General features: G+C 40.3%; 2 protein-coding genes across 2 annotated transcripts in view; one reads left to right on the forward strand and one right to left on the reverse strand.

The window, feature by feature from the left end:
* Nucleotides 1-27,523, forward strand: part of LOC143714735 (uncharacterized) — a 96,380-nt gene that overhangs the window by 26,983 nt on the left and 41,874 nt on the right. The window lies entirely within an intron of this gene.
* On the reverse strand, nucleotides 7,687-9,714 carry LOC143714526 (E3 SUMO-protein ligase ZBED1-like). Its single transcript, XM_077205759.1, has 3 exons — nucleotides 8,900-9,714; nucleotides 8,239-8,605; nucleotides 7,687-7,983 (listed from the first exon to the last, which is right to left on the reverse strand). The coding sequence occupies exons 1-3, from the start codon at nucleotides 9,712-9,714 to the stop codon at nucleotides 7,687-7,689; spliced, it is 1,479 nt and encodes a 492-aa protein (XP_077061874.1).

Genomic DNA, 27,523 nt, shown 5'->3' on the forward strand with positions numbered 1-27,523 from the left:
AGGTGGTGTACCTTTGCCTAATTTCCAGTGCTTCCCAAGAGGTATTGTTGCTGCCTACTTGCTGGATGGGCTGCATGTCAAACTGTGGCTCCAATGGCTGGGGGGCACAACTTCCTTCCTCTTCATCAGCATTCTAATAGCGTAGGAAATTGTGAAGGATGCAAGTGGCCTTCACCACTGCATCTGCCACTTTTGGTGAGACACCAAACACTGTGTGGTAGAGTCTCCATTGGGCAGAAAGGATCCCAAATGTGCACTCCACCATCCTCCTTGCACGTAATTGAACACACGCTTCTCTCTGTCGAGGTGTTTTCCTGGGTCGGGTTGGAGAAGGTGCCTCTTCAGAGAAAAAGCCTCGTCACCCACAAACACGTGGCACAGGCTGGAGGTCTTCAGCTCCTGGTAAAGGTGCATCCTCTGGCAGGTTGAGGGTCCTCTGGTGGAGGGCCATGCCAAAGTCAGAGGCACAGAGGGTCCCACCATCACTGCTTTTCCCGTATGCCTCCACATCCACCATCCGGAAAAGGTGCCGGGCATCAACTACTGGAGAGCAAAGGAGCAGCTCCCTTTGTAATTGAAATACATGGACCCTATTGAAGATGGGGCCTGTATTACAAAATGCTTCCCATTGATTGCTCCGAGACAGTTGGGGAAGTTCCAAAGCCTATGGCTTCCAAAGCCCAAAGCCCAATTCTCTCTTGGCTCTCAACGAAGGTGGTCGCATTTTCTGTCCCTCTCCCTCCCCTCACCTCTCCTGCTTTGCTTCTCTCGTCACGTCTACTGTCTTGTACTCTGAGAGACTCTCGCTACACTGCTCTCCAAAACCAAGAAATTATGGATTTGATCAACTGGTCTCTCAACGCAATTGACACCATCTTCTCGACGAGAAGCTTGGGTTCGGGGGAACCTGACTGCCCTGCCGGGACGTTCGCAGCTGGCTACACGATGGACGCGTGGGAGAGGTGGCGGGTCGTGTGTCTGGCGGCTCTTTCCGTGGAGGACGTTGAAGATATCTACCTATTCGGCACCATGATAACAGGTCTTCTGCTGATTGGATTAGGCATTGCCCTGGTTTATCGAGGAACTAAGAAGACGGTGACAGCTGTCAAAAGCCCCGCAAGGCTGCCCGTGATGATTGAAGCGGTGGGCAGAGCTGTCAGCACTCAGACTGGGTCTATGAACCACAATATGGATAACATCATGGAGAAGCTCACAGCTTTGCAAAGGCAAATGGATCGTTTCAGAGACCAAAACGGACCAGGAGAATAGCCTGTATAAATTGGATGCGGCTACTCGCCCGAAGACCAAACAATCCCAATCTTATCTGTTTCGGCACCCCCCTACCAGCACTGGCCTTGGCCAAGGCCGCTGCTGGAACAACAACTCTCCCGGAAGAGCACTGCAGTGAGCCGCTCTTGCATTCCTTCCCCGACTCCTCAGACACCTGCTGATTGTTGACTCTGCCTGGGACATGATCAAGGTTGTCTCCATGGCAACTTGCTGTGTATCGCTATGACAATCCTGCGGACTGAGGCTCCTAGATTATGGTGCTGGCTTAGCGACTCTCTCCAGGCCTACACACACATGAACTTACACATACACAGATATATATGCACCTAACCCACACCCCATCCCACGTCTGTGACCAGCGCCATAATGGCTGCAGGACCGGATGCTGCTTGCCTGGGCTGGACTACCTCCATCCCCCACTCCCGACCATGTTGCAATGTCTTGTTTGTAGAGTGTACTGTTTATGTGCTAATGTTGCTGAGGTGTTTTTTCCTGTTCCCAGACTGTTCTCCTTACAGGAGCATAGTCTGGGGGTCGCCTTTTTTTTCTCCTCACCTCTCCTCATGTCATGCTGTATTTTTTTCTCAAGTTGGCGCTGATATAGCAGCCTCGGTAACACCTTATTACCAAAGCAAATTCCTTGTATGTGCACAACACTACTTGGCAGTAAAATTGATTCTGATTCTGATTCTGATTCTGATTCTATGGAAGTCTTCAGCGGTCCTCTTCTTGTTGTTCAGGGAAGGGCATGTATTCCTGGACCATGACAGATCATATTGCCTCACACACTTCTTTTACCACCCTTGCTACTGTGCTGTAACCCACCCTGTAGCTAAAAGCTATTGATCTGAATGAGTCTCCTGTTGACAGATACCTGAAATAAATACAGAAAAAAATTGCAAAGGGAAATTAGTTATAAATTCAATAAAACATCTATTTAAATAATACTTTCATTAGTTATAAATTAAAAAAACAAAGTCCCTACATTTAAATTATGCTTTAATTCTATTAAATGATAAATGTGTTTAGATGTGTAAAATATCTTGTATCACTGAATCATAAATACCTAAAAATAAGTAAATTAGTAAAATAAGTGTTGTCGTACCATATATGCAGTTATGACTGTAACTAAGAACATGTACTAGAGTAAAATTGAGACACTTTATTTGAGCTTTTTTCATTTCCTGCTACTTCTACTCCACTTTATCCAAGAGACAAAGACTGCAATAGTACACAAAATATCACTTAAAATAAGTTCTGAATACTTCTTTACACACCTCAGACAAATGCAGAGACGTTCTTCCGAGCTGATGGCCTCCTGGTAGTTTGTGTCTCTCCTTATAATAGAAGGTCCAATTTTCCGGAACAACACTTCCAACCAAAAATACTCCTTGAACTGGCTACCGTCCATCTTCAGTTCTTGGACCAAACGATGGTTCTCGCCGAGATATTTTCTCGCTCCCAAAATCTCATTGACCACGTGGTTCAGCCATCCCTTCATCCAAAGCAAGGGTCAGTGCAAGTACTTGACATTTTTAGAATGAAACAAATTATTTGCTAAATCGGTTACAAGTAAAAGGTGCTTCATTGTGGAAAATGTAGAAGATTTTATTATTTAGAAAACAAGTAATTTTGCTATATATTTGGACACAATTATTTCTTCTGTCTGTGACTTTGGATTTCCTCTGTGTATGTGAAAGACCTTGAATGGAATGTTGTTTGCTGCAGAAAATTCTATTCTGAGAAGTCACATGGTAAAAGACCTTTACCCAAAACTATCTATAGGGTGTGTTACCTTCTTTGAAAGAAGATGTATGTATATAACTCTGAACCAAAAGATACTCGGGAGCGCACTGGAAGGCCAGAGGGCCAGAGAGCGTTAGAGCGCCGTTCTATGGAACGGGACGGCGTTCGAAAATAAAGTCTAATTATTTCTGGCATCAAAGATCTCTGCGAAGTTATTTTTCAGAAAGATTGAAAACCACAACATTTGGCGACCCCGGCAGGACTTGGGTTGAGGCTGAAGGAACCACGAAAGGCAACACTGGTGACCGACACAGACAACAGTGGCCACTGTACTTTGAGGTGAGCAATTTTTGCTTTTGAAAAAGTATGTGTTGTCACCAGTGAGCCAGAGTGGTAAGACCCTTTAAAATGCTTCTCCAAGTTTAAAGAACTAAAAAATTGAAAAGAGGATCTTTGATTATAGAAATAAGTGTCTATTGTTGTTGATGATGTCAAGTAATGTGTTATAGCGAGGCGGAGCTCCCGTTAGTGTTTGCCAGTATTTATATAATCTGATGCAGATTGTATGAATATTGGTAGGATGCTGATGTGCCGCTAAAGGTTTTGTCGTATGTACGTAAGAATTTATGTTTACTGTTAAAGGATAACAGTTATTGTTTTTTCTTGTCAAGAGGGCCTTGAGGATGACAAGTGTACTGGTTAAGGTTAATCAGTTGTTTTTTTATATTTACTGTTAAGGATAATGGTAAATGTTAATGATTAAGGTTAATCATTTTCTGCTCGTTAAGGATAACGATACTCATAAGGTTATGAGGTATTTTATCTGTGTTTCTTATTAAGGATAATAGGATAGCATGCGCACAGATAAGTTTAGCTTATGGTTACCGCATTGTTATAGGAATGACAATGGACTGCTCGGGTAAGCTAAATTGAATCGCAGAGGTCTGTGATAGTTTAAAGTTATTCAGTGAAGTATTGTTTGTAAAAACAGTGAGAAACACTGTGAGTAGAATATAGCTCTGTGTGTGTATGTAGGATCCTGTCCTGTGTGTCTGCTTGACTGTGACTGTGGTTAAAAATAGGTGACAAGGAATGTGTGAATGTGCTTCAGAGACAAGTAATGTATAAATGAGTATTAAAAGTAAAGGAAATAGTAAAAGAAAACAATTGTTTCAAGATATTAGTCTTGCAGATTATTGTAGTATAAATAAGTTAAAGTATAAAATATATATTAATAAATGGACTGATATATATTAATGGATAAATAAATAAGAATGCACGTGCTTAGTATATCATATCTTATATCTGAAGACGTCTAAAATTTGTATCTCATTATCCCTGAAGACAAAGTGAGAAAAATGATTCCATTGTAGATAATTAAGGTTGTGCTAAGAAAAAATAACTTGTGCAGTGTGCTAAAAGTGAACAAGATTGAGTGACAAAGTTTCAACAGTCATAAATGATTTACAGCAATCTTAGAATTGTAGTAAATGTGAATTGTTGGGAATGGGTGAGGAAAAGTTTATTCACCATGTTAGATTATTTTGAGCACAGCATGCAAATATAGGAGAAAGATTGAAGGCTGATTTTATGATAGGGAAAATTATTTAATTGTATTATACTCAGAAAATCAAAAGTTAGATTATTGCTCATATTGCAATGAAGAAATAGCTTGCTTTTTCCTGCAACGAAGAACTTGCTTTACTAAAAACAGAATGGGAGAACTGCTGTTGTCAACCAGTGATTATTATATAGTATAAAAGAACTAGGAAAAAGATGGTTAAAAGTGGAATTTAGATAAAGAGCTAATAGCTCAGGAAAAAATATTTATAAAGACTAATTTGATCTATGCAGCTCTCTGAGTGTTCAGGTTTCAGATGGCTTCAGTGTCGAATGGAAGAGGTGAAAGGTCAAAGACGACTGCAGAGAGAAGAAGAAGAGAGGGTGAGGGGCGTTCAGCTCCCCTTCTGAAGATGACCACTCTCTGGCAAACTCGGCATGGAGAAAGACTGATTTAATGCTGGAAAAGGTGAAACTTTCACTATTTCACTGGAGACTTTTTCCTGAGGACAAGAGGAAAATCCTGAGATGCAAAGCTGTGGCAAAATCTATCAAAGCCCAAACCGAGAAGGGGCAGAGAAACAACAGAGCCTATATTCCTGTTTACACCAAGCCTTGAGTGACAGCTAGGCTGACGACACATGCAGAGCGACAGCCAAGAAGCTTTAACAGACTGATAATCTAAAAACAGAAGAACTGACCGAAACCCTTCCCTTACGGGCAACACAGGTGTGGCAACTTCAATGATCACTCTAGAGACTGCTTCAAATTTAGTTATTATATTAACTTTATTCATTCTGATTATTCACTGGTCTCATAAGCAATTCTTTATATTCTCTGCTAAACTAACCCTCTTTGCTTTTCCAGTAGGTTCAAGTCCAGCCATATAAAAAAGAAAGAGAATACACTGAAAGAGAGAAGTGGGTGCTCAACTCACTAGTTCAAACTGAGGCTGGATTTGGTATAGTGAGGGCTATTACATGAAACGACTATAGGGCTTAAAAGCATGAGAAAAAAATATTCTGTAGCAAAGAAAAAGATAGGGAAAAATTGTCAAAGAATTATCATTATTGTTTACAAAACAATGATACTGGTCACTCCATTTTGTTTTGATAATTTTTTAGAGATAGATTGGAGAAAAAATTACTCCAAAAGTCCAAAATTATGAAATCGAAAAAAATTCTGTCAAAACTGGGATAATGAGATGGAAATGTTGTTGGCCATGGATCCAAGATTATGCAGAGATCTCCAATTTCTTAAAGCAGCTCATGAGCAAAAAACAAAAAACAATAGGAAAAATCAGAAAAACAAATGACAAAATGTATTTGAAAAATTACAATGGCAGGCTTATTATTCTAAAATACTTAGTCTATTAGATTTTGTAAAAAGAAAAAAAAAGGATTATAACAATGGTGTTAAATTAAACCTTATGATCATTGACACTTCTCAATAGTGTTTGACATAGCTGTGTTGACCTGATCAACCCTTGGCTAAAATTATAGGATGCCACATTTAGAGCACAACCTGCAAGAGTGTATGCTGGCCAGTGTGTGTGTGTGAGAGACACTGAGTGTGAATGAGTGAGAGATTGTGTCTGAAGAGACACTAAGGCAAATCAATTATTTTGCCAATACAGCTGTATTTAAAATTTAACATGTGGGCCCACAGGGCAAATTCTGCCCAGTAAAATAATGACCATGGATGGATTTGGTTAAATTTCCTGGTCAGGAACTGAAGTAACAATATAAAAAAACAAAGAATGAAAAGAGAAAAATAAAAATAGAAAAAACAGTGCCACATATGCGCAGCGCTTAACATGTCTGCCTTTCTTTGCAGCATAACACGTCTGCCTTTCTTTTCAGCATATCATGATGGAGCTGATCTTTGTCAAGAGTATGAAATATTGTCTTGTAACTTTTGTCAAAGTGGGTTGAGTATTGTCCAAGATGCCTAATAAATACACTGTAAAAAATGATCGTGATTTTAACGGTAAAAGACTGTAAAAATGCTACAGTACAAAACTGTTAATTGGTTAACAGAAAGTTTCCTTACTATATACGGTAAATAACTGTGATAGATCTAACGGTACATTTAATGTAATTTTACTGTAAAATACCGTTAAATTTACAGTTTTTGAAAGTGAAAAAGAACAACTCATCGTATAATTTACAGTGAAAAACCGTAAACTGTGACATTCCCACAATTCCCTGCGTCACACTTCACATTTTATGTATTTTTATTGAAATAACTATGTTTCTTCTTAGTTTTCTTAGTTCTTTTCTAATCAGTTATGTACATTAGGGTTTTATGTCACATTTAATGTTGTTAAATTAATGTTTATTGCATTTGTATAATTTCATGTGTGTTACCGTGATGGTGTTTAATGTTTGTGCGAATGACACTGTGCAGCTTCTATATAATAGTATTAACTTTCTTGAGGAAGATTGCTTGCGATAAGCTTTGATTTTAGAGATGGGATTTATGGCTCTTTGAGGGGATCCGGATCTTTGCGATCCGTTCCTTTCAAAGAGCCGTTCAAAAGAACGGCTCTTTTGGCTCTTTTTAAATATTTAGTCAGTTTTAAGAAGTCAGCTTTGGGGGCATCTCAGTTTATCCTGGAAATAATCACTGGGAGGAATGATGAGGTGAGATTTGTAGTCAAATAATTAAAACTCAGATATCACACACCAATATCTGAGTTTGAATTATTCTGAAATATTGATTATTACCTCATTTGTCATGTGTGGACTATATTCCATAGGGTTGCACAACATCCCTCTGCTTAGAAAGTGACATCACTATTTTGGATTTACCTTTAGTACAAAGTGTGTGCATGTGTAAAGCTATGTTGACTTATGTTATTCATACAATACCTACTCACAAATAAACATCAAAAACAAAGCCGGCTGCAATGAATTTCTGTGCAAAACAGCTTTTACTACAAACACTTCCACACAAGAACATTGTTATCACAAGAACATTTTGATAAAAAACAAAAAATATTTAAAGTTGTAAATATATACTGTAGATACAATAACATGAACATGAACACAAAATGCAATGTAAATAAATACAAAGCAGTTCCTTACTTTATGGCTTTTTCTGCATCTCTTTCTTGTCCTTGGGCAAATTTGCATTAAGGAAGACAAGAGCTCTGACCTTTTTGGGCTTAAGGCGACTTCTCCTCTCTGAGATTATCTGTCCAGTTTTCGAGAATATTCTCTCAGAGGGAACTGATGTCGCCACAACACAAAGCTTCTTGGCCATCAGCTTGCTAAGCCTGGGGTAAACAGGGGCTCGACTCTCCCACCACTTGAGGGGATCCTCATGTGTTGGAAGAAGAGGCTCCTCCAGGTAGGCTTGGATTCCTGGCTTCCACTGTTCCGGCTACCTGCTCATAGGGGTGGGAGATATAACAATGGGAGATACAATTTTTATGTGATTAGATTAGATTAAATTAGATTCAACTTTTGTCATTACACAGTGTAAGAGAACAGAGTAATGAAATGCAGTTTAGCATTTAATTAGTAGTGACAATAGTAGATTTGCATATGTACAGTATGTGCAGTATGTACAGATTAAACTGATTTCATTCTAGAGATTTTTAGAGACAAAAATGTGAATTATTGTTGCCACCCTTACTTCCTCATGGAAATAGCTCCAAACTATTGATCCAGCACCACTGCCTGCTCCTTCCAGTCCTTCCACAGCTGGTTGCTGTTGGATGGATGTGCCACTGCTAATTCTTGCTGCTGCAGTTGACAGCCTTTGAAACGTCTCATCTGCTGTTCTGCCATCAGGGAAGGCCATCCTCTTAAAGCGCGGGTCAAGTGCAGCAGACTCTGCTAGTATGTGGTTGGCATGAATCTTGTGGAATCGCGATGACATACTCGCACACAGACTGTCGATCACACCTTGTGCTGCCGCTGTTGTAGTGTTTCGCCGGAAATCAGCGGTGGCTCTTTGAAGTCCCCTGGCCAGCACTATGACCTTGGAGGCTGTCAAGTAGCTGGTAAAAAAAAAAAAAAAAAAAAACTTTAATGTTACAATTTTAAAGCTGAAACAATGGTAAATATTACAATGTATTAAACAGATATAATTGTGGTATCAAATATCCATATTTTTTTTTATCAGGAAACTGGCATGCAGGCTACATAAATCTACTGACAATGATATATATTCCAGTGTATTACACAGATATAATAGATATAATTCTAATATGGTATAAAATATTCATAATTTACTATCAGGTACTATGCATGCATGCTAAAGAAATATACTGCTGTGCAACCGAGCTACATACCTTTCTGCACTGAGTTCCACAGTGACTTCCTCAAATGGTTGCAAGATTGTGCACATTTCTTGCACTGTGGTCCATTCCTCCTGGGACAGGTGGCGGACAGGTGCATTGGTGACGGCCAGGGTGGAGATTATGGCATTTTTACTGGCAATAAAGCTTTTCAACATGTAGTAGGTGGAATTCCACCTTGTAGGACAATCCTGTTTCGGTCGGAGCTCCTCCATCTTCATTTGTAGTTGAGTCTCCTTCAGTTTTTGTGCCCCCACGGTGCTTCTGTGAAAGTATTCCACTGCCTCTTTCACCTTATCAATGATGGGCTTTGAAACTTGCAGGGCATCTCTTACCACCAGGTTAATAGTATGGGCCAGGCATGGTAGGTGCATCCATCCAATGGTTTTTATAGCCTTAGTAACATTTGCCGCATTATCGGTTAGGCAGCACACTACTTTCTTGTCCACCCCCCACTCTGCTGCAACACTAAGCAGCTGTTGTGCAATGTTGTCTGCTGTGTGCCGCTCACTGAATTCAAAACAGTCCAGGAGGCAGGAGGCCACACGGAAATCTTCGATAAAATGGCAGGTTACAGACATATATGATACTGTCGTTCTTGAAGTCCAACAATCTGTGGTTAAACAGACAGCTGGTACTTTTGACACCCTTCTCTTCAAAGATGCTGTCTCCGTGTCATACATATCCGTGACCTTCTGGGCTAGTGTCTTCCTACTTGGAGGAATGTAGGAGGGGTTGAGCGCCTGTGAATATTTTTTGAATCCTGTGTCCTCCACTATTGAGAAAGGCTGGAAGTCAGTGGCTATCATCTTTGCCAGCTCTTCGTCTATCTTCTCCTGTCTTAATGGGGTCAAGACAGGAGGTAAATATTGACTGATGGATGTCTGCTTTCTTTTTGGTCGTGCCTGGCCAGGCGATGTGGTGGGCCCAGTGGGGTCAGAGGCTGCTGTGGCTGCAGTTGCACTTGATGTGGAGGCAGAGGAGGCAATGGACACATCAGTGTCACTGTTGTTGTCTGAGTCTGGCTCTGCTCTCAAACCTGTGAGCTGCAGTGTTGGGTGTTGAGTCTTCAAATGCCGGTGTAAATTATTTGTTGACCCAGACTTAAATGAAATTACTTTGTGACAAATGCTGCATTTAGCCTTACTGTTTTCTTCGTGAGAAAAGTGCACCCAAATGCTGCTCCTTTTCCTCTGGCTCATTTTCAGACGTGTCACGTGTGTGTCTTCTTAGTTCGAACTTCGAACGACCCGCTATCCGCTATGACGTTGGCACTGAGAGGCACTCGCATGTGTGTTTTTTTTTTTTACTGGAGTAACCATGTGACGGCAGCGTGCACAAGTCATTGGCTCCGCTCCTACCCAATGACAGAGGCACGTAGGTTTTTTTTTCACTGGAGTACTCACGTAAAGGATGCGCGCGCGACCGCGCGTGCACAACTATCATGCTAGGCAGTAGCAGTGGCACCCCTGCGCTGAGTGCGCCCCTTCCACTATAACTGAGGAGCTAATTTGTGTGCATCTGTGTGAAACACGCATAGGAAAAAAAGAACGACAGAAAGAACGGCTCCCCTCCAGCCGCGACTCGGCTCCCATCGTTCATGTTTATGAGCCGTTCAAAAGAATCGGTTCGTTCGCGAACGTCACAACTCTATTTGATTTATCACGTGACTCTCATCACTGCTGTGGTGATTGTTGGTTGTCAGTGTATTACAATGGTACAAAACAGATATTAATACTTCAATGGGTTGGTAAATTAACATTAAATCAGATTATGAAATACGGTTTATTACTGTAAATTTTACGTATAGTCTGTAAAACCAATAACGTTGAAACTGTATTTTTGACGGTAAAGTTCTGGTAACCACAGCTGCCGGTTTTATTCCGTAAAAACAACGGGATTTTTTTTACAGTGTAGTGGGTTGATAGTGGAACTCAAGACAAAGAGATAACTGAGTTGAATTGACTAATTATAAGAGTACATTGAAATTTATTGTAAGAAAAATGCAAAAAGTTGCAAATAATGATGAAAAGTCAAATTTATGAAAAACAAATAGGAATATATGGATTAAAGTCCTGCTGTTAATGAAAGCAGAAATGACACCACTCAGCCCACATGACCTTTCTACAGGTAACATCATGAAGGACAATGGGACAGATGAGCAGATGATTGAAATCACATGTTGTTTTCACTAACAAAAATAATTAAGCTTTAATTTACAGATAGCAGCAGCTCAATTCCAGGAAGGATTCTGGGACAAGTCTGACAAAAAGAACCAGTAACTATGCTTTGTAATTTCAGAAGAAGTGATCAACAGTGACATTTGAGTTCATGCCTCTCAACTTAAAATACACCAACTGACTTCAGCAACCCCCCCAACTGAACTGAGGGATCAAGGACATGCTGACAATGAGAGAAAGAGTCCATTGCAACGAACGACTCACTGGAGACACCCTGGTGAAAGATGTAATGATGGATGACAAGGTTAACAGAATGATCAAATCATGAATGGAAGAAAAGACAAACTTGACCAGAAACAGAGTAATGAGAGGAACTGTGCAAAGAAAAGAGAATCAACAGAGATGAGTACAAGCTCAAACAATAGTCAACATCAACCAACTTTCCTATGATTGGATCTTCAGCCCTTGAATAGATTCAGTAGCAACTTAATATTAACCCCATCAAAACAAAAAATTATTGAGGAGAAAAATATATTACGCAACATAGAAAACAATGATAATGACTAATTAAGAAAAGAAACTAAAACAATGTTAACAATTAATTTAAGAAATTGATATAGCATAATGGGAATTAAGACAATTCATGAAGGAAAAAATTAGAACTAAAAATAACTTTAAAATAAATCTTAAAGGGTACTCAGATGTAACTTGTCAATACAAGGGTATACTTAATTAATTTAAGGCTACAGTTGAAATTAAAGCAAGTATTAACACTGGGTATTAAGTCAAGTCAAGTCAAGTCAAGTCACCTTTATTTATATAGCGCTTTTTACAATACAGATTGTATCAAAGCAGCTTCACAGTGATAACATGAAAATAATATAACAGAGTTTGTTTCTAAAAGAAAATTGAGTCAACGTCCACCTTATGCAAGGCAGATCAATAATATTATTGAATATTAAATGTCCCCAACTAAGCAAGCCAAAAGCCAAGGCAACAGTGGCAAGGAACCAAAACTCCATCAGGTGACAGAATGGAGAAAAAAACCTTGGGAGAAACCAGACTCAGTCGGAGGGCCAGTTCTCCTCTGGCCAACGAAGGAACAGTGCATGATTTATGATTCGGGCAGCATTACAAGTCAGATTGGATCGGAACATTTAGAATATTTATCCATTTCCATCTTTTGGAAGTCCAAGTAATCACGCCGGTGTTGAGACGAGTTGTTGAGGATCAGTGCCGTCCACCATAGAGGGTCCATATCGCCGGTGTTGAGTCGTCTCTTCACAGGCTTTGTGATTGGCGTATCTGAAGTCTCTGTGAAAGGCTGGATACAAACTGGAGCTGACGAACGCCGTTTTTCTCGGGACTCGCGTCCCGAGATAACAGCAGAAAAGCAAAAAGGGAAAATAATTAGCGTAGCTGCTGTTCATAATGATTTCCATAACACGGGCGTAAATGATAAAAAACATGAAGACAGTGATTCTTGCGTCCCAGAGTCACCCCCCTCCGTCCCCCACTCAACTCAGCCCTGCTTACTGACCTCTACATCCCTCCTGCTGCTGAGACCCAACCACAATCTCACAATCTCTCCGCAACCCAACCGTATTAACAAATATTCAATGTCAAAATTGAATTTATAAGATTTGATTCAATATGCAATTGACTAATATTAAGTAGTACTTATAGAAAGTTTATAGACTTACAAGAAGTTATTAAAATTAAATAACAAACAGACCCTTGTGAACAATCTAAATGGCACCAGAGGGGGGTCAAAAATAGATATTTGGCATTTCACATGAAGGACAGATTGTCGAACCAATGAATACTTTTGAATATTCTCAGTCCAGATGCGCAATGGTTTTAAACCAGTGCGCAAAGGGGGGAGTAAAGTAAGGAAATTAAAATTTAAAATAAAATAAAGGCAAATTAAAAAAAAAAATTAAAAGGCATTTTTGCAAAGTTTTGTGAAATTTGTGGCAAAAACAAAGTTAAGAAAAGAACAGCGACAAAAATAGGCCATATATCAGTAAACCATGTGGACATGATATAGATGGGTAAAAGCAATGAAATCAGCAGAGGAGGGACAGGAACAGAAATTAAATCTCTAACAGAAGTAATCCTTACATTGGAAGTCTATCAGAAATAAGGTCAGATTATATGTCAACTAAACAGAAGTATTGAAGATTAAAAATAAGTTGCATACGAACACAAGGAAGTTTTAATAATGATTAAGTTATAATGCTAATGGTTTAAAAGGTTGATAGAAAAACTTTTGGATTGTTAGATATAAAGAAAAAGAAATGTACATATAAGGAATATGTAAGATAGTGCAAAAAGTTGTTCTCTAGAGTTATTTTTCTAATTGTCTAATGAGTTTATTGAATGACTATTATGAGATAAATGTAACATTGCTCTGAAGCTTTCTTAGTTAGAGTGATTACATGAGACATAATTAGTTTATTCATGATAGATTATTTAGAAATTAGTAGAAATGAAAAAAATGTATTCAGTTTAGTCTTGAACTGAGGAGCTACAATGAGAATGAGAAACAACACGCGAGATTAAAAAGGTCAAAATGGAATTTATTGTTTAAATTTGGTAATAAAATAGAAAGTAAGTGAAATGTATTGGAATTTATTAGATGGGTGTAAAGTGTTCTGTTCACTAAAATTGACTGACTAAAAGATGGATTCTTCGAATTTAAGAAATGATATTCTCTCATAAGAAGTGATAAAAATGATAGAGTTATGTTTACCCAGCCATATTTTGAATTAATATTCATATGGATCAAGTAGAACAAAAATGCATAATAAATCAATTAGACTACTATAATAAGCAGATATTTATTATAATGCTTTGTCTGCATTAGGAGAAAAACAATTATGTGAAAAAAGTAAACTGACTTATGTTTGGTGATCAGTGTTGCACTTTTACTGAATAATATTGCGCAGGGAGGAAAATTTAGCGATTACGATCATGTTAAAAAACCTTAAGAGCAGAAGTTAAGGAAAACTTAATGTAAAGTCTGGAAAATTATGATTTTCTCAATTAGAGATGTTTTTGGAGATGCAGTATTAAAAGTGGGTTATTATTCTGTTGTGTACTTTGTATATTAAGATCATTAGTTGGAAAACCACAGTTAAACGAATGGAAATGCGGAAAAAAGATAATGAAAACTAATTTGAGAGGGCAACCAAATTGATATTTACAAACCCTGGATGTTGATTCCATTAAATGAGGAATTGAGGACGAAGAAGATGATTGATGAGCCAGACCCTAGAGGATATCTACACCGCAAGAAAACTTTCAATAGTATAAGAGACTTTTTATGTTTGATATACTCTACATAACTGTGTCAATAACAGGCAATGCTGAACCAAATGTATACACACACTTATAACACTGTCTTATTCTTTGGTTTAATTTTGATTAGGGAGAATTCGAGTTTTTTACTCTTTCCATTGAAAGAAAAAGAAAAAACAACTGAAAGAAAATGGAGAGAGATGTTTGGCTTGAGTGCTCCTCCGGAGTGTGGTGGCTTAATCCAGTAATTGGAAAGGAGAATGGGTGACTCAAATTGAGTCACCAGGTAGCATAACTGAGGGAGCTGGATTTTGAAACTACACTCTGGAAAAAACTAGTGAAAGTGAGGCTTAGATAAGCCTCAGAGGAGGGAATGTAGAAGATTTTATTATTTAGAAAACAAGTAATTTTGCTATATATTTGGACACAATTATTTCTTCTGTCTGTGACTTTGGATTTCCTCTGTGTATGTGAAAGACCTTGAATGGAATGTTGTTTGCTGCAGAAAATTCTATTCTGAGAAGTCACATGGTAAAAGACCTTTACCCAAAACTATCTATAGGGTGTGTTACCTTCTTTGGAAGAAGATGTATGTATATAACTCTGAACCAAAAGATACTCGGGAGCGCACTGGAAGGCCAGAGGGCCAGAGAGCGTTAGAGCGCCGTTCTATGGAACGGGACGGCGTTCGAAAATAAAGTCTAATTATTTCTGGCATCAAAGATCTCTGCGAAGTTATTTTTCAGAAAGATTGAAAACCACAACACATTCATATTCTGGGGTCTTTTTTGTACATATACTTTACTAGATGTATTCTGAGTTTGGTCTTTTAATAACGCTGTCTTAGTACAATAAGCGTTTTCACGTTACACTTACATTAACGAATACCTTCACATTTTATCAACCTGTTCTTGATCATTCGTATCAGTGCTACTTTTAAAAGGTGTTTGCATGTTTGTTGACAATGCATCTAATAATGTAATATTTGTCACTTATTCTTAAGCGCTTCTTTATAGTTTTGGTGCACAACACAGTGGGACATCATGGCTGAGGAGGAGCTCATGTTTAGTATGGAGGAGGTGGGCAGCCCTCTGGATGGACCCAGGAATGGGTGTAGTAAGAATGGAGTAACTTTTATAGATTCCAATGCAAGTAATGATGATGATGAAGATGACCTCGGCATATGTCCCATAATCATCGACCCCATAAGTCCAACCAAAGGCTTCTTTGACTACCCAAAGAACCCTGTTCGCAACCAGCAGCTTCCTAATTCATTGCCCAAAAACTCCTTTACATACAAGGTGAAAATTTCCCAGTTAATATGCAGTAAATATAAATTGCAAGAGGCTATACTCGATTTTGAATACAGTTATGTAGAAACAATACAGCACAACTTTATAAACCTGTTACTACATAATAATAAAAATATTGAGGGGCCAGGGCACAATCTTTCATTACAACATTATTTTATTAATCAAATTCATTAAGTAGCATCATTCATGGAAAAATATAGTCCCTGACATACTATTTTTGGAATAGCACAGCTGCCATACTATTCATTCTTTGTGTGTAGTTCACACTACAGCGTGTACATGATACCTGCATGACCTTCTATATTTTTGCAAAAACGTGCAGTATACAGCAAGTAGGGGAGACCGGGGATGGTTATAAGAATTTTGACCTTTCTGTCTATATCTTGTAGTATGTAGCGACAATGAGTCTTACATTAAATTAGCTCAAATTATATATAGGGAATTTAATAATTAATCATGAATGATTAATATATTGCATATTACAGTTAAATTATCGAAGCTGAAAATAGATCGATTGTATATATGAATGATCACCATAATGGGTTATGGTTCGTCATTAATATATCAATAGTCTTATTACAGATCGATTATATGAGATAACCTTAAATGGAATTAATTTAGTTATCGAACAATCTGTTTGTCCAGCAAACGGCCGTAAGATTAACTTATCAATTTTCAACAAAAATTATCTCTTTCTTATAATTCCAAAAAAGCTATTTTCTGGCCATGAAAAATCACCTTCTTGTTATTATAAAATTTAGGTTACTGAAATAGTAACGAATTGTAAAGCTTTGTAGCAAAAGGGGTCGAACACTTCATTGACTTTGTAAAATGAGCACTTTAGACAATTAGCAATCAAGAATATAATGGTTTTAATAAAATGAAACTACGGATACAGAATTCTACATTTAAACCCGGGATACATGTATGTACAATAAACAGTAAAACTAACAAGACAAACAAATAACAACGGGAGTGAGAGAGAGAGAGATTGAGTGAGAGAGAGAGAGAGTGAAATATATATATATAGAGAGAGAGAGAGAGAGAGAGAGATAGAGGATGAGAAAGTGAAACTAACGGTCAGGATGAGAGAGATCACCGGGGTGATCCCAGCATGGCAAAAATCACAGACAATAACCCTTAGAGAGGCAACAAGAAATCACATCAATCAAATCAAATCAATAACCTATACTTGCGAATGCGTATGGTTCTCTTTGTGTGGCGGAGGAACGCAGAGTCGTGTGCGTGTTTGTCCTTCGGCGCTATAGGCTTGTTCTCTCGTGTCTTCCGGGGCGAGCAGACTCGCGGGAAGTTTTAAGGGTTCACCGAACGTGAAGTTACCAAGGAAATAGTTCAGAGTTCATCTCCCTCGGGAGGGAGAGGTGAAAATGAAAATAAAACTTAGTAAAGAAAGAAAAAGAAAAGAAACGCGGTGTAAAGCTCCCTAAGGAGCCATGGGACCGGAAACCTCTCACAGGGAAAGTGCTCTCTTTTGAGAAACTCCTGTGTCAGTTTCTTATAGAGAGGAGGGGTTCACGCCTGCTTCGCGTATGTGACCCAATCATCTTAGAGCATCTCGAGCGGGAAAAGTTCTTCTTTGTCTTGTCAGGATAATTGATGATGCTATAAAATTTTGTCATTTCTAGCCAGAAAGATTGTACACACAGAACAATACATTTTACTGTAATATCCTATGTATGACTGGTTTAGTCAAAGCAAGACGGTCAAACAGGTACCAAGAATGGCCGGAAAGAGTAGAAGAAACATAAAGTTACATTTATATGCAGAATTACACACATTTAATGTTCACTCACACGACTATAAAGCCATAATACCGGCTACCATGACCTAGGAAAGATCAAATTCATGTTTATACATTTCTTAAGTGGTTATACTTATAGAAAATATAAGATTGCAGAGTCTATTAGTCTTTCTTCATCAGAATTCAAGTGGGAGCTGTGATTCCCTTGGAATTCCTTTTGGGGGTCATAAAGTTTTATGACCTAGCAAGAGGGAGAGTTACAGAAGATGATACTGTTAGGTAATCTTTCTTTAGAAATACACTTAAGATTTGAAGTTACAGACCAGTCTCCAATTACATCTATAGAATAAGACAAAACTAATTAGATATGCATGCATACAGGAAGGTTAGATAGTATTCTGTGTTATATACATTAAGGACATTCCTATCCTAAGTTGCACACAAAGGACGTTTGTGTGCGGGTATGTGTGGTGTGTGTGTGTGTGTATCCTTAGGGTATATTGTCCATCCGTGGTGTGCACCACGTGAGGGTTTCGAGAACAACGGGGACCTGTTTCTTGATTGCGCAATGCGTCATAAATGGAGTTAATCAATGACCTGCTGGCAGACATTGGGGCATCATTTCACATGAGTCAAGGTTTTGTGAATTAAACATATATGTGTTCATATTTGTTCAGTAGTGAAAGGAAAACAGGATTCGGTCAGTCGCTACAAGTACTTTGAAGTAAGTGTGTTCAAAATGTGGTCCAAACTAGTTACAAGTGTCTGCTATTAAATGACATAGCTATTATCTTTGCAACACAAACAGAAAATGCATGGTTTAGTTTCAAACACGAGGAGTGAAATGTTACGATTCACCCCATAGTCTGGGTTAGTTGTAACATACCCTGGGGTGAGATGTAACTTTATGATATCCACCGGGGTAATATGTAACATAATGAAATAAGGATTTTGACAAAAAAATTATTTTGAAAGGTTTTTATTCAACACTGACTTTTCAATATAACTGATGATGTGTGTCACTCTTAGTCTCAGTGTGTTTGTCACTCTCAGTCATAGTAATTGACCATTATAAATTGAACTTGAACACAAACATTGTTTGTTTGTTACTGCAAGTGTTAGTATTGGCCATAATAAAATTGAACACTTGAACATTTTCGTCTGTGTGTGTGTGTGTGTGTGTGTGTGTGTGTGTGTGTGTGTGTGTGTGTGTGTGTGTGTGTGTGTGTGTGTGTGTGTGTGTGTGTTTGTGTGTGTGACTCTGTTGTTACTCTGTCATAGTTATTGTAACGTTTCATTGTTGTTACAACTAACCCAGAGTCATGTAGCCATGAACTAGCTCACTACTACAGCTAACAGGCAAAACATTAGCACTAACAACTTGCATGGAAAATATCTACACAGACACACAATAAACATAATAAAAGTTTGATGAGTTTGACTACAAAGCAGAAATTCCCATAACAAAAACTAAAAAAAAAAAAAAAAAAGTAAGTTTCTTACCTCAAAATAGTTTTTTCCACTATAACATGTGCTGTGTCTGCCACAGGGCTCTACTTTATCACATGTGGAATAAGAACTAAACTGAGTATGTGCGAAGTGAATCAGGTGATTTGTAACTAGTTCCTGATTGGACAGATTGGAATTGTTACAACTGACCTGTGTTACAACCATCCCCGGTCTCCCCTACTGTATCCCACTAGTAGTTTGACAACAAATTAGATCATAGATCAAATTAGAACATTTATAATATAATATATAAACCTGTATTTATTTCTGAATTACACGTTAGTAAATAATACGGTCATGTGACAATAAAGCAGGGCCGGAGTGGGGCCACTTTTCAGCCTGGGAGTTTCAGGCCTAAGACCAGCCCACTTTTTCCATGGTGGTTGAAATTGGATGAATAAAAGCAACAGTTCAGCTCTTACTATTGGTAGTTTTTATTAAAGGAGTACTCCGGGCAATTTTTAAGTTAATCTTGATCGTTGTACCTTTGTGAGTAATGTCTATAGAAAAAAAAACGAACCGGATTGGTGCTTGAAACACGGAGCTGTTCCCGCAAATGCCCAAAGCTCCCACTCAGCTAAAACGGCAGTTATGGGGGCATAAACATAAAGAGTGTGTTTGTGCCTCATAACAGACACAAAATGTGATTAAAATGTCTGTCCAACATGAACAGGGCCCTTACATGTGAACAAGATACGTTTAGCAACTTAGCCATTGTTTAAATTGACCTAAATGGTGTTTTAGTAGACGACTACCTGTAGTCTCGCGCTGAAGTCCTGTGGGAACTCATTTGTAGCCGGAAAAAGGTAAATAGCAGTGTGCAGGTGGGAGTATATTATATATACAAATATAATTGAAGACATAGAAGCTAGTGAAATAATTAAAGTTTTGTAAATAAGACTACAAAAACATATTACTGCACATCTCTCCTCAAACCGTGTGTGCCCAAAAGGAAGGATAAATAAAGTTTACATTTCGTCCACGGAAATGGCTTTTATCTTCATCCGGCCCCGCTGTGTTGTGTCTGTGTAGTCATCCTTGTCAAATTGTTCGCTGCAAATGCGGTAATCTTTAGCGCGTAGTAGGCTAGTTGTATGGGAGTTTGCACATCAAGTTGAAGTACAACTAGCACAGCTGCAGAATCTCGAGGTCATGGAAAGGAAGACGATGAAAATTTAAGTTCTTGTATTTTCGCATTCTGTTGTCACAATTCGGAACGGCACAAACGCGAACCATTTCTTCTTCACTTGTGAGCAACTCCGATCATTACTCTTCACACACTATGCTCCTCCCACGTGCACACTGTTTACTTTTTTCCGGCTACAACTGAGTTCCCACGGGACTTCAGCGCGAGACTACAGCTAGCCATCTAAAACACTATTTAGGTGAATTTAAACAATGGCTAAGTTGCTAAACGCATCTTGTTCATATGTAAGGGCCCTGTTCATGTTGGACAGACATTTTAATTGCATTTTGTGTCTGTTATGAGGCACAAAGACACTCTTTATGTATATGCCCCCATAACTGCCGTTTTAGCTGAGTGGTAGCTCTGGGCATTTGCGGGAACAGCTCCGTGTCTCAAGCACCAATCCGGTTCGTTTTTTTTTCTATAGACATTACTCACAAAGGTACAACGATCAAGATTAACTTAAAAATTGCCCGGAGTTCTCCTTTAATACCATGGTTCAACAAATAATGTAAAGGTTAAATAATAATTCACTTAAGCTGAGAAGTTAACAAAAAATATTCCACTATTCCACAAGGATAGGTTGATAAATTAACAAAAGCATACTGCTCTTTCTTACATTAAATAACTTTAATACATATTGTTTACTCTGGTATCATCCATAGACAGTAAAAGAAATGGACACAGCGACCCCGTTGATTTCAACGGAGAGAGTTGAAGCCAAACATGGGCACTGAGCTTGATGACGTAGATGTCACGTGAGCAACCTGACTGACAGTTGTAAATCTTCTAGTAGCTGTGCCAAGGATATTTGAAGTGTATTAACAGTATCATTATGAGCAGAACACATGGGTATGCAGTATGAACAATATAGACAGATACGTGCAGTTTAATAACAGTAACATTTTAAGAGTAGTGTGGGTGTGTGTGGTTGACCCTGTCAAAGCAGCCCCATGGACGTGGTTATAATAATTAATTTAATATAACATATTACGCTATATAATTACAATATGACATGATAAAAGAAGTGGCTAAAATCGACTTTAAAATAGCCTACTTTAGGATTGTAATCGTTTGAGTAGCCTATCTGCAGTTCTAGTAATTTTAGTTAGTTAGTTTAGTTTATTTTGAACATGTTTATGTATATATCCATTAGATTTAAATATTTGGCTAGTACACACACACACACACATAATACAATCAAACATAACAGATAAACAAATGCATGTAGGCTACAGCACAATCTTCCAAAATTATTAAAAATGATTCAAATATAGGCACATATGCAAATAATTTTTTCCCTTCTTTTTCGTTTCCTTCTACATCAAACAGAATAATAACCCATCCAAAAAATACTTCTTAGTATGAGCCCAGGAACCATATAATAATGTCCCCTCGAGTCATTTTCGTATCCATTCAATATTACATGACCATATAATATTCCAATATATAAAGAATTGTGAGCTAGGTGTAAAATCATGTAGTTTTGGCTAATAAATCACGGTCACAAACACTTGAACAAAACCGTTTTTCTTTATTTCACGTTATGTAGGCATTTTGTACAGATGGCTTCCGAACGGGATCACATTCATCTTCAAGCGTAGATGTGTAAATAAATAAAGGAACAACGTTAACCGCGATAGACATTGAGATGTTTTTTTTCTTCTTCCATTGCCTGTATAATTTCCTGATAATTAATTTCCCCATCCCCCGTAGGTGTAGTAGTAGATAAATAATTTAAAGTTCGTGGATAAATGTTACTTCATATGTATTCACTTGCCACATATCGAATTATTTCCAATTCCTCAAAAACGTTGTTTAAATATTTTGTCGCGTTGCTTTTATGGACTCTATCTATGCCATGGGCTGACTTTAGACAGTAAAAGATTGCCTGCGAGCTTCTCCTCCTGTCTATACGGTAATGTCTCTATTGTGCGACATAAAGTCGCGTGGTTATGACGCAATTTTTAGCCTATTTTTACAAGAATGGCTTCTACGGGGCCATAACGTAAGATACAAAGTAATGGAGCCTTTTATACATTGTCGTGTTTCTTTAGAAATAAATAATGGACAAATGGAGTCTTTGGACACCTCAGATGTAAAGTTATTCGCTGTCAAAGTGACGCCAAAATGAATGGGAGTCAATGGGATGCTAACAGCAGGTGATAGCCAGCTACAATGGCGGCCCCCGGAGGCAGCTTCAACTTCCGGCTGATGGATTACCCCTTGGTATCATCTCTACCTGTTCCTGTAGTCATGGACTCCTCATTTTCAACGGGGGGCTGGCTTATCTCCTGCTCAGAATCTACAAAAAAATAATTAAAAGGTCATTTTACTGCATACACAGATCAAGCTTGAGTTTTATTATCAATATTTGCATAATATTTGCAAAGTCTATGAATCGCCATATATTGGGTGATACAAAAAGGCTAATATTTTAATTAAATTTAATATTTTGCTTGTGAATAGGTTGACAACGCTTTTACGCAATTACGTTGCAGCGTTGCAAATGCTAATCATTACTAGGCCTATATCTATTTACCTGTTGCCACTTGTGTTTGTCCTCTTGAAAATAAATCTGTAAGCTTGGCACATTTGGCCGCATCCTCCTCCAATGCCTTTCTTTTTTTCAACCTGGCTTTTTCAGCCCCTCCTGGCCTCTTCCTCCCATCCATCCTCCCTGACGCGTACCGTTACGGTAGGGCCGGCCCAGCTATCAGTAGCCTACCTGAGAAAACGTTTTGGAAAAGACGGGCTATGGACCCAACCAACTCTATTTGGGAGGGGAGAACTCCGTCACATGGTACAACCCTTGCAGAGGCTGTGCGCTGCGGTGTCAGAATGCGGAATGTGTGTAGCCTAATTTAAGAGAAGATAGACTAACGTGACAAATGTAACAAAACAAATAAAAATCCGTGACCGGCCCGAAAGTGAAGCGGCCCACCGGGAATTCTCCCGATTACCCACTCAACAATGTAGAATACCTATGTTTGAAACATTAATCATTGCATAATGCATGCTGTTTCACATACTATTTCAGCGGGTCCTGTGCAGTAATGTTACACAGTAGCTACAGTTGACATCATAGCCGCTATTACTACATTGTGTATTTTAGCACGACTGTAATGCTGTATTGACCAATCATTACCCAGAACTTGAAGTATCCATTTCATTCTGGCATTTTGGAGGTCATCCAAGAACTTTCTTAGATTGAATCCCGGGGAACACAGATAAGTGGGAATCAGGCGGCCAGCAATGCGGGCCGGCACATGTTCATAAGCACCCATAGGGAATACAGAGCGGCATTGCCGGTTTATATAACATATCAACCCATATAGTTATTATCCTTAATTTTGTATTTATTGTCAACGCAGTGCAGCAGCTAGCAGACCTGGAGCAGGCTGTCTAGCGTGCTCATTGGCTGCCCTGCGGCCACTGCAGCAGCCTACCACTGAGCCTGGCGTGACGTCACTACTTCGTGCCCTTTACGCGTCACAGCCCGCCAGAATGGGTGTGGCTTAGCGTATAAAAGTACGGCTCGGAGGCTGCTTCCATGATTTTCATCTCTTCAGCGAAGCTCTACGCAGCGCTGAATCCTGAGAGAAGCCGCCGCCATTGAAACCAGCGACCAGCAAGCAGAGGAAAGCGTCTGAAGAAGCCGGTCGACTTCGCCGCCTTCAGCCATCCGTGCCTGCTACGCTATCCGGCGACAATATCCTTTTGCTCTTTTGCTCTGCTGTGCGTGTTCGCCGCCGCGACACACACATTTTCCTAAAAGAGCGCGAGGCGTTTTTATAAAAATGCCTCGCACTTCCTGTGGCTCGTGCCGAGCCCCGCCCAGCGCCAGAGACCGCCACGTGATCTGGGCTCTCTGCCTGGGCCCAGACCACGCAGCCCTCACTCTAAGTCTGGAGGCTGCGTCCACTGTGAAGAACTCCCGATGTCGACCCTGCAGGCTCGACTCGAGGTGTTCAACGCCGAAGCTGTCACTCCGCCCTCTGCTGGACCGCGCAAGAAGAAGCACCGTTCACAGACACCGGAGGCGGAAGGAGATGCCTGACAGCTGCTCTATCCTGGCCTTAACTGCCGGAGCTTTCTAAATCGTGGAATGCACCATTCTCCGCGAGACTCCATCTCTCCTCGACGCTCTCCCAAGTGGACGGCGCTGCCGAGAAGGGGACGAGAAAGGCCCGGATCCAGCTGCCATCACGGATTTAAGGCGAGACACTACAGGTGAATAGGGTAATTTTTTTAACTATCAGATATCACCATGAAACCTTGCCAGTTGATTACCTACATTAAGATAAGAAAAAAATGTATTACAAGTTTTCTGTAATTTAATGTTTAAATATGCAAATGAGGCATTGTCTAATTAAATATGCGCTATTTTGCATATATTTTAAAAAACGGAATCTGAGTATTGGACAAAGCCAGGTTCAAAATTATTTTTTCATTGTGTTTACATATTAGATGGGGAAAAAATTACAGAGGGATTTATGGATATCTACCTTTGTTATACTGTAAAACAGAATATACTGCCAATAGCCTTAAAAAAAGATTTTCGCCATGTTGTTTGTAATAAAATGTTATATAAATCAGGCTAGGAATAATATATTTACAAATCCCTCTGTAAATGTCTTCATAATATAACTAGGTACAAGACTGGAAAGTTTAGTGTATATAGGTGCTACTGAAGTGGAGATTTCGGACTTGGAGTATGAGAGATCAGTCATTTTGAGAAAACGGGCTTTAAAGATTTAGAATCAGCCAATGAGATTGCTCATTTAGAGTAAAATCCCCCCTTTTACTTTCACGATTGGTTGCTGATAAAAAGGAAATTACCATATTTGGATCCGGCAGTGTTGTACAGGAGAGACAGAGCTTTCTAACGATGTGTGTGATGACAGGGTGCAGATCGCGATCGCGGAGCAGAGGGATGATTTATAACAACAACTTTTGATGAATTTCTGAGAAATCTACAGACACAAACAGACAAAGTGTAGTAAAATAAAGACCTAATGTGTATTTTGGACTTTTTTTCACCACAAGTCTGAAAGAAGACATGTTATTGAAGACAAATATCCCCAAATCTCAAAATTGACCTGTGAAAAAACCCCGATGTTTTGCCTGCCGTGTCTCGCCTTAAGGAGCGATGCTCCAGCTCAGCTGCAGTCCGCTCACGTGATCAGCCTCCTGCGCTAGCCAGCGTCCCGCCGCGGCCGGACCACCATTGAAATACTTCGCCCTGTCAGTCCCCTTAGAAAAGTCTTCTGCAGCAGTGTATTCGGCAGCCAACGAGCCGGTAATGCAACCTGCTCGCCTGCACACAACCGCCGTTACTACGGCGACCCAAGCAAATCTCGAGAGTATAACTTCTGGTTATCCGGCTCACGCCGTTGGTGCCCTAAGTGTAGAAAACATGCCCACATCTCTGTGTTCACCACTACATGCAAGCACGATACCCTCCGTGTCTCTCACACACGCGCCGCGCCCATAAGTATGGCGATCGGAGCCCAGAGGCCATTCTGCCCATGGCTATGAATGTAAGTTACGTGCCTGCTCACGAGCGCTCACCCTTACTAATAAACAATTCGCCCCAGCGCTGCTCGCGCATCACAAGTTATCACAAAACGTTCCCCGTTCGAACCAATCGGGACATCACATGTGAAACAGCCAGCCATCGCTGTCAGCGAGCCACTGTATTCCACCACCAAAGGCGCGCGTGCTGCGCCCCTACCTCCGGTTCAGTTTCCCGAGCCGGCGAAGTGCGGCGATCGGAACCCGGAGGCCATTCTGCCCCTAGCTGTTCATGTAAAAGCATGGGAAGCGATTCCAGGAATATCAGATTGGGTGCTGAGCACAATAAGGCAGGGCTAATCACTACAGTTCGCTCGCCGTCCCCCGCGCTTTCGAGTCGGGACCGCGATGAAAGTGAAAGTGAAAGTAGCCCATCTACTCGGCGCAGATATAGCAAACTGCTGTGCAAAGGGGCCATAGAACCGGTACCGCCTTCTCTGAGCGAGTCAGGCTTTTACAGCTGTTATTTTCTCGTACCCAAGAAGGACAGAGCTCTCAGACCTATCTTAGATCTGAGATATTTGAACAAAGTTCTCATGAGAAGACCGTTCAACAAGCTCACGACCAGACAATTCTCGCGCAAATTTGCCCAAGGCACTGGTTTATCTCTCTCGATCTGAAAGATGCCTACTTTCAGATTCAGATATACCCCGTCACAGGCCATTCTTGAGATTCGCCTTCGACGGTCAGGTATATCAATACACCGTCCTCCCGTTCGGCCTGTCTTCAGCACCCCGTACATTTACGAAGTGCATGGACGTGGCTCTCGCCCCCTGACAAATCAGGGCATGCGGATTCTGAACTGTTTGGACGATTGGCTGATTCTGGCACAGTCAGAGATAGAACTCTTATCTCACAGAACAGTGCTCCTCAGTCATCTGGAAAGCCTGGGTCTCACGGTCAACTGGACCAAGAGCTCATTACTGCCCAGTCAGTCAGTTTCCTTTCTTGGGATAGAACTGGACTCTGTGGCTATGACGGCCCGTTTATCAACACAGCGCGCACGCCATGTGCGACACCTGGCCGCATCTTTCCAGAAGGGCAGCGTCGCTTCTCTGAAAACATTTCAGTGAATGCTGGGCTATATGGCATCAGCTGCAGCTGTGCTTCAGCTGGGCCTACTGCGCAAGCGCCCGCTACAACGCTGGTTGAACGCTCGGGTGCCTCACCGGGCTTGGGCGTCCGGCTGCAATCAAATCAGAGTGACTCAGAGCTGCTTTTCAGCTCTGCAGCCCTGGTTAGCGGCCGACTGGTACTAGCGGGGGGGTGACGATGGGGGCTGTCTCATACCGAAAGGTCATCTCGACCGACGCCTCCAACCTAGGTTGGGGCGCTCTCTTCGAGGGCAGACCGGTCTTTGGCCTGTGGTCAGACCGCTCTTTGGCCTGTGGTCAGACCGAGAGAAAAGCCTTCATATAAATAGTCTGGAGATAATAGCGGTCGAGAACGCGCTGAAGCGCTTCCTCCCATTCATACGAGACCACCACGTTCTAGTCCGGTCAGACTACATGTCTGTGGTGTCCTACGTGAACCGTCAGGGCGGTGTCAGGTCCAGAAATCTATGCGATCTAACAGAACGCCTCCTCATATGGTCTCAGCACTTTCTGCGCGCGCTGAGAGCTGCGCATGTGCCAGGCCACCTGAACGACGGCCCAGACAAACTGTCCAGGGACAACGTTCCCCCAGGGGAATGGTCCCTGCACCCCCAGACAGTCCAGTTGCTATGGCGCCTTTTCGGCAAAGCAGAAGTCGACCTGTTTGCGTTAAAAGACAACGCTCACTGCCCGA

This window comes from Siphateles boraxobius, unplaced genomic scaffold (genome assembly GCF_051911475.1).
Source record: "Siphateles boraxobius isolate OS27281-9 unplaced genomic scaffold, OSU_SipBor_1 55, whole genome shotgun sequence".
NCBI classification, from domain to species: domain Eukaryota; kingdom Metazoa; phylum Chordata; class Actinopteri; order Cypriniformes; family Leuciscidae; genus Siphateles; species Siphateles boraxobius.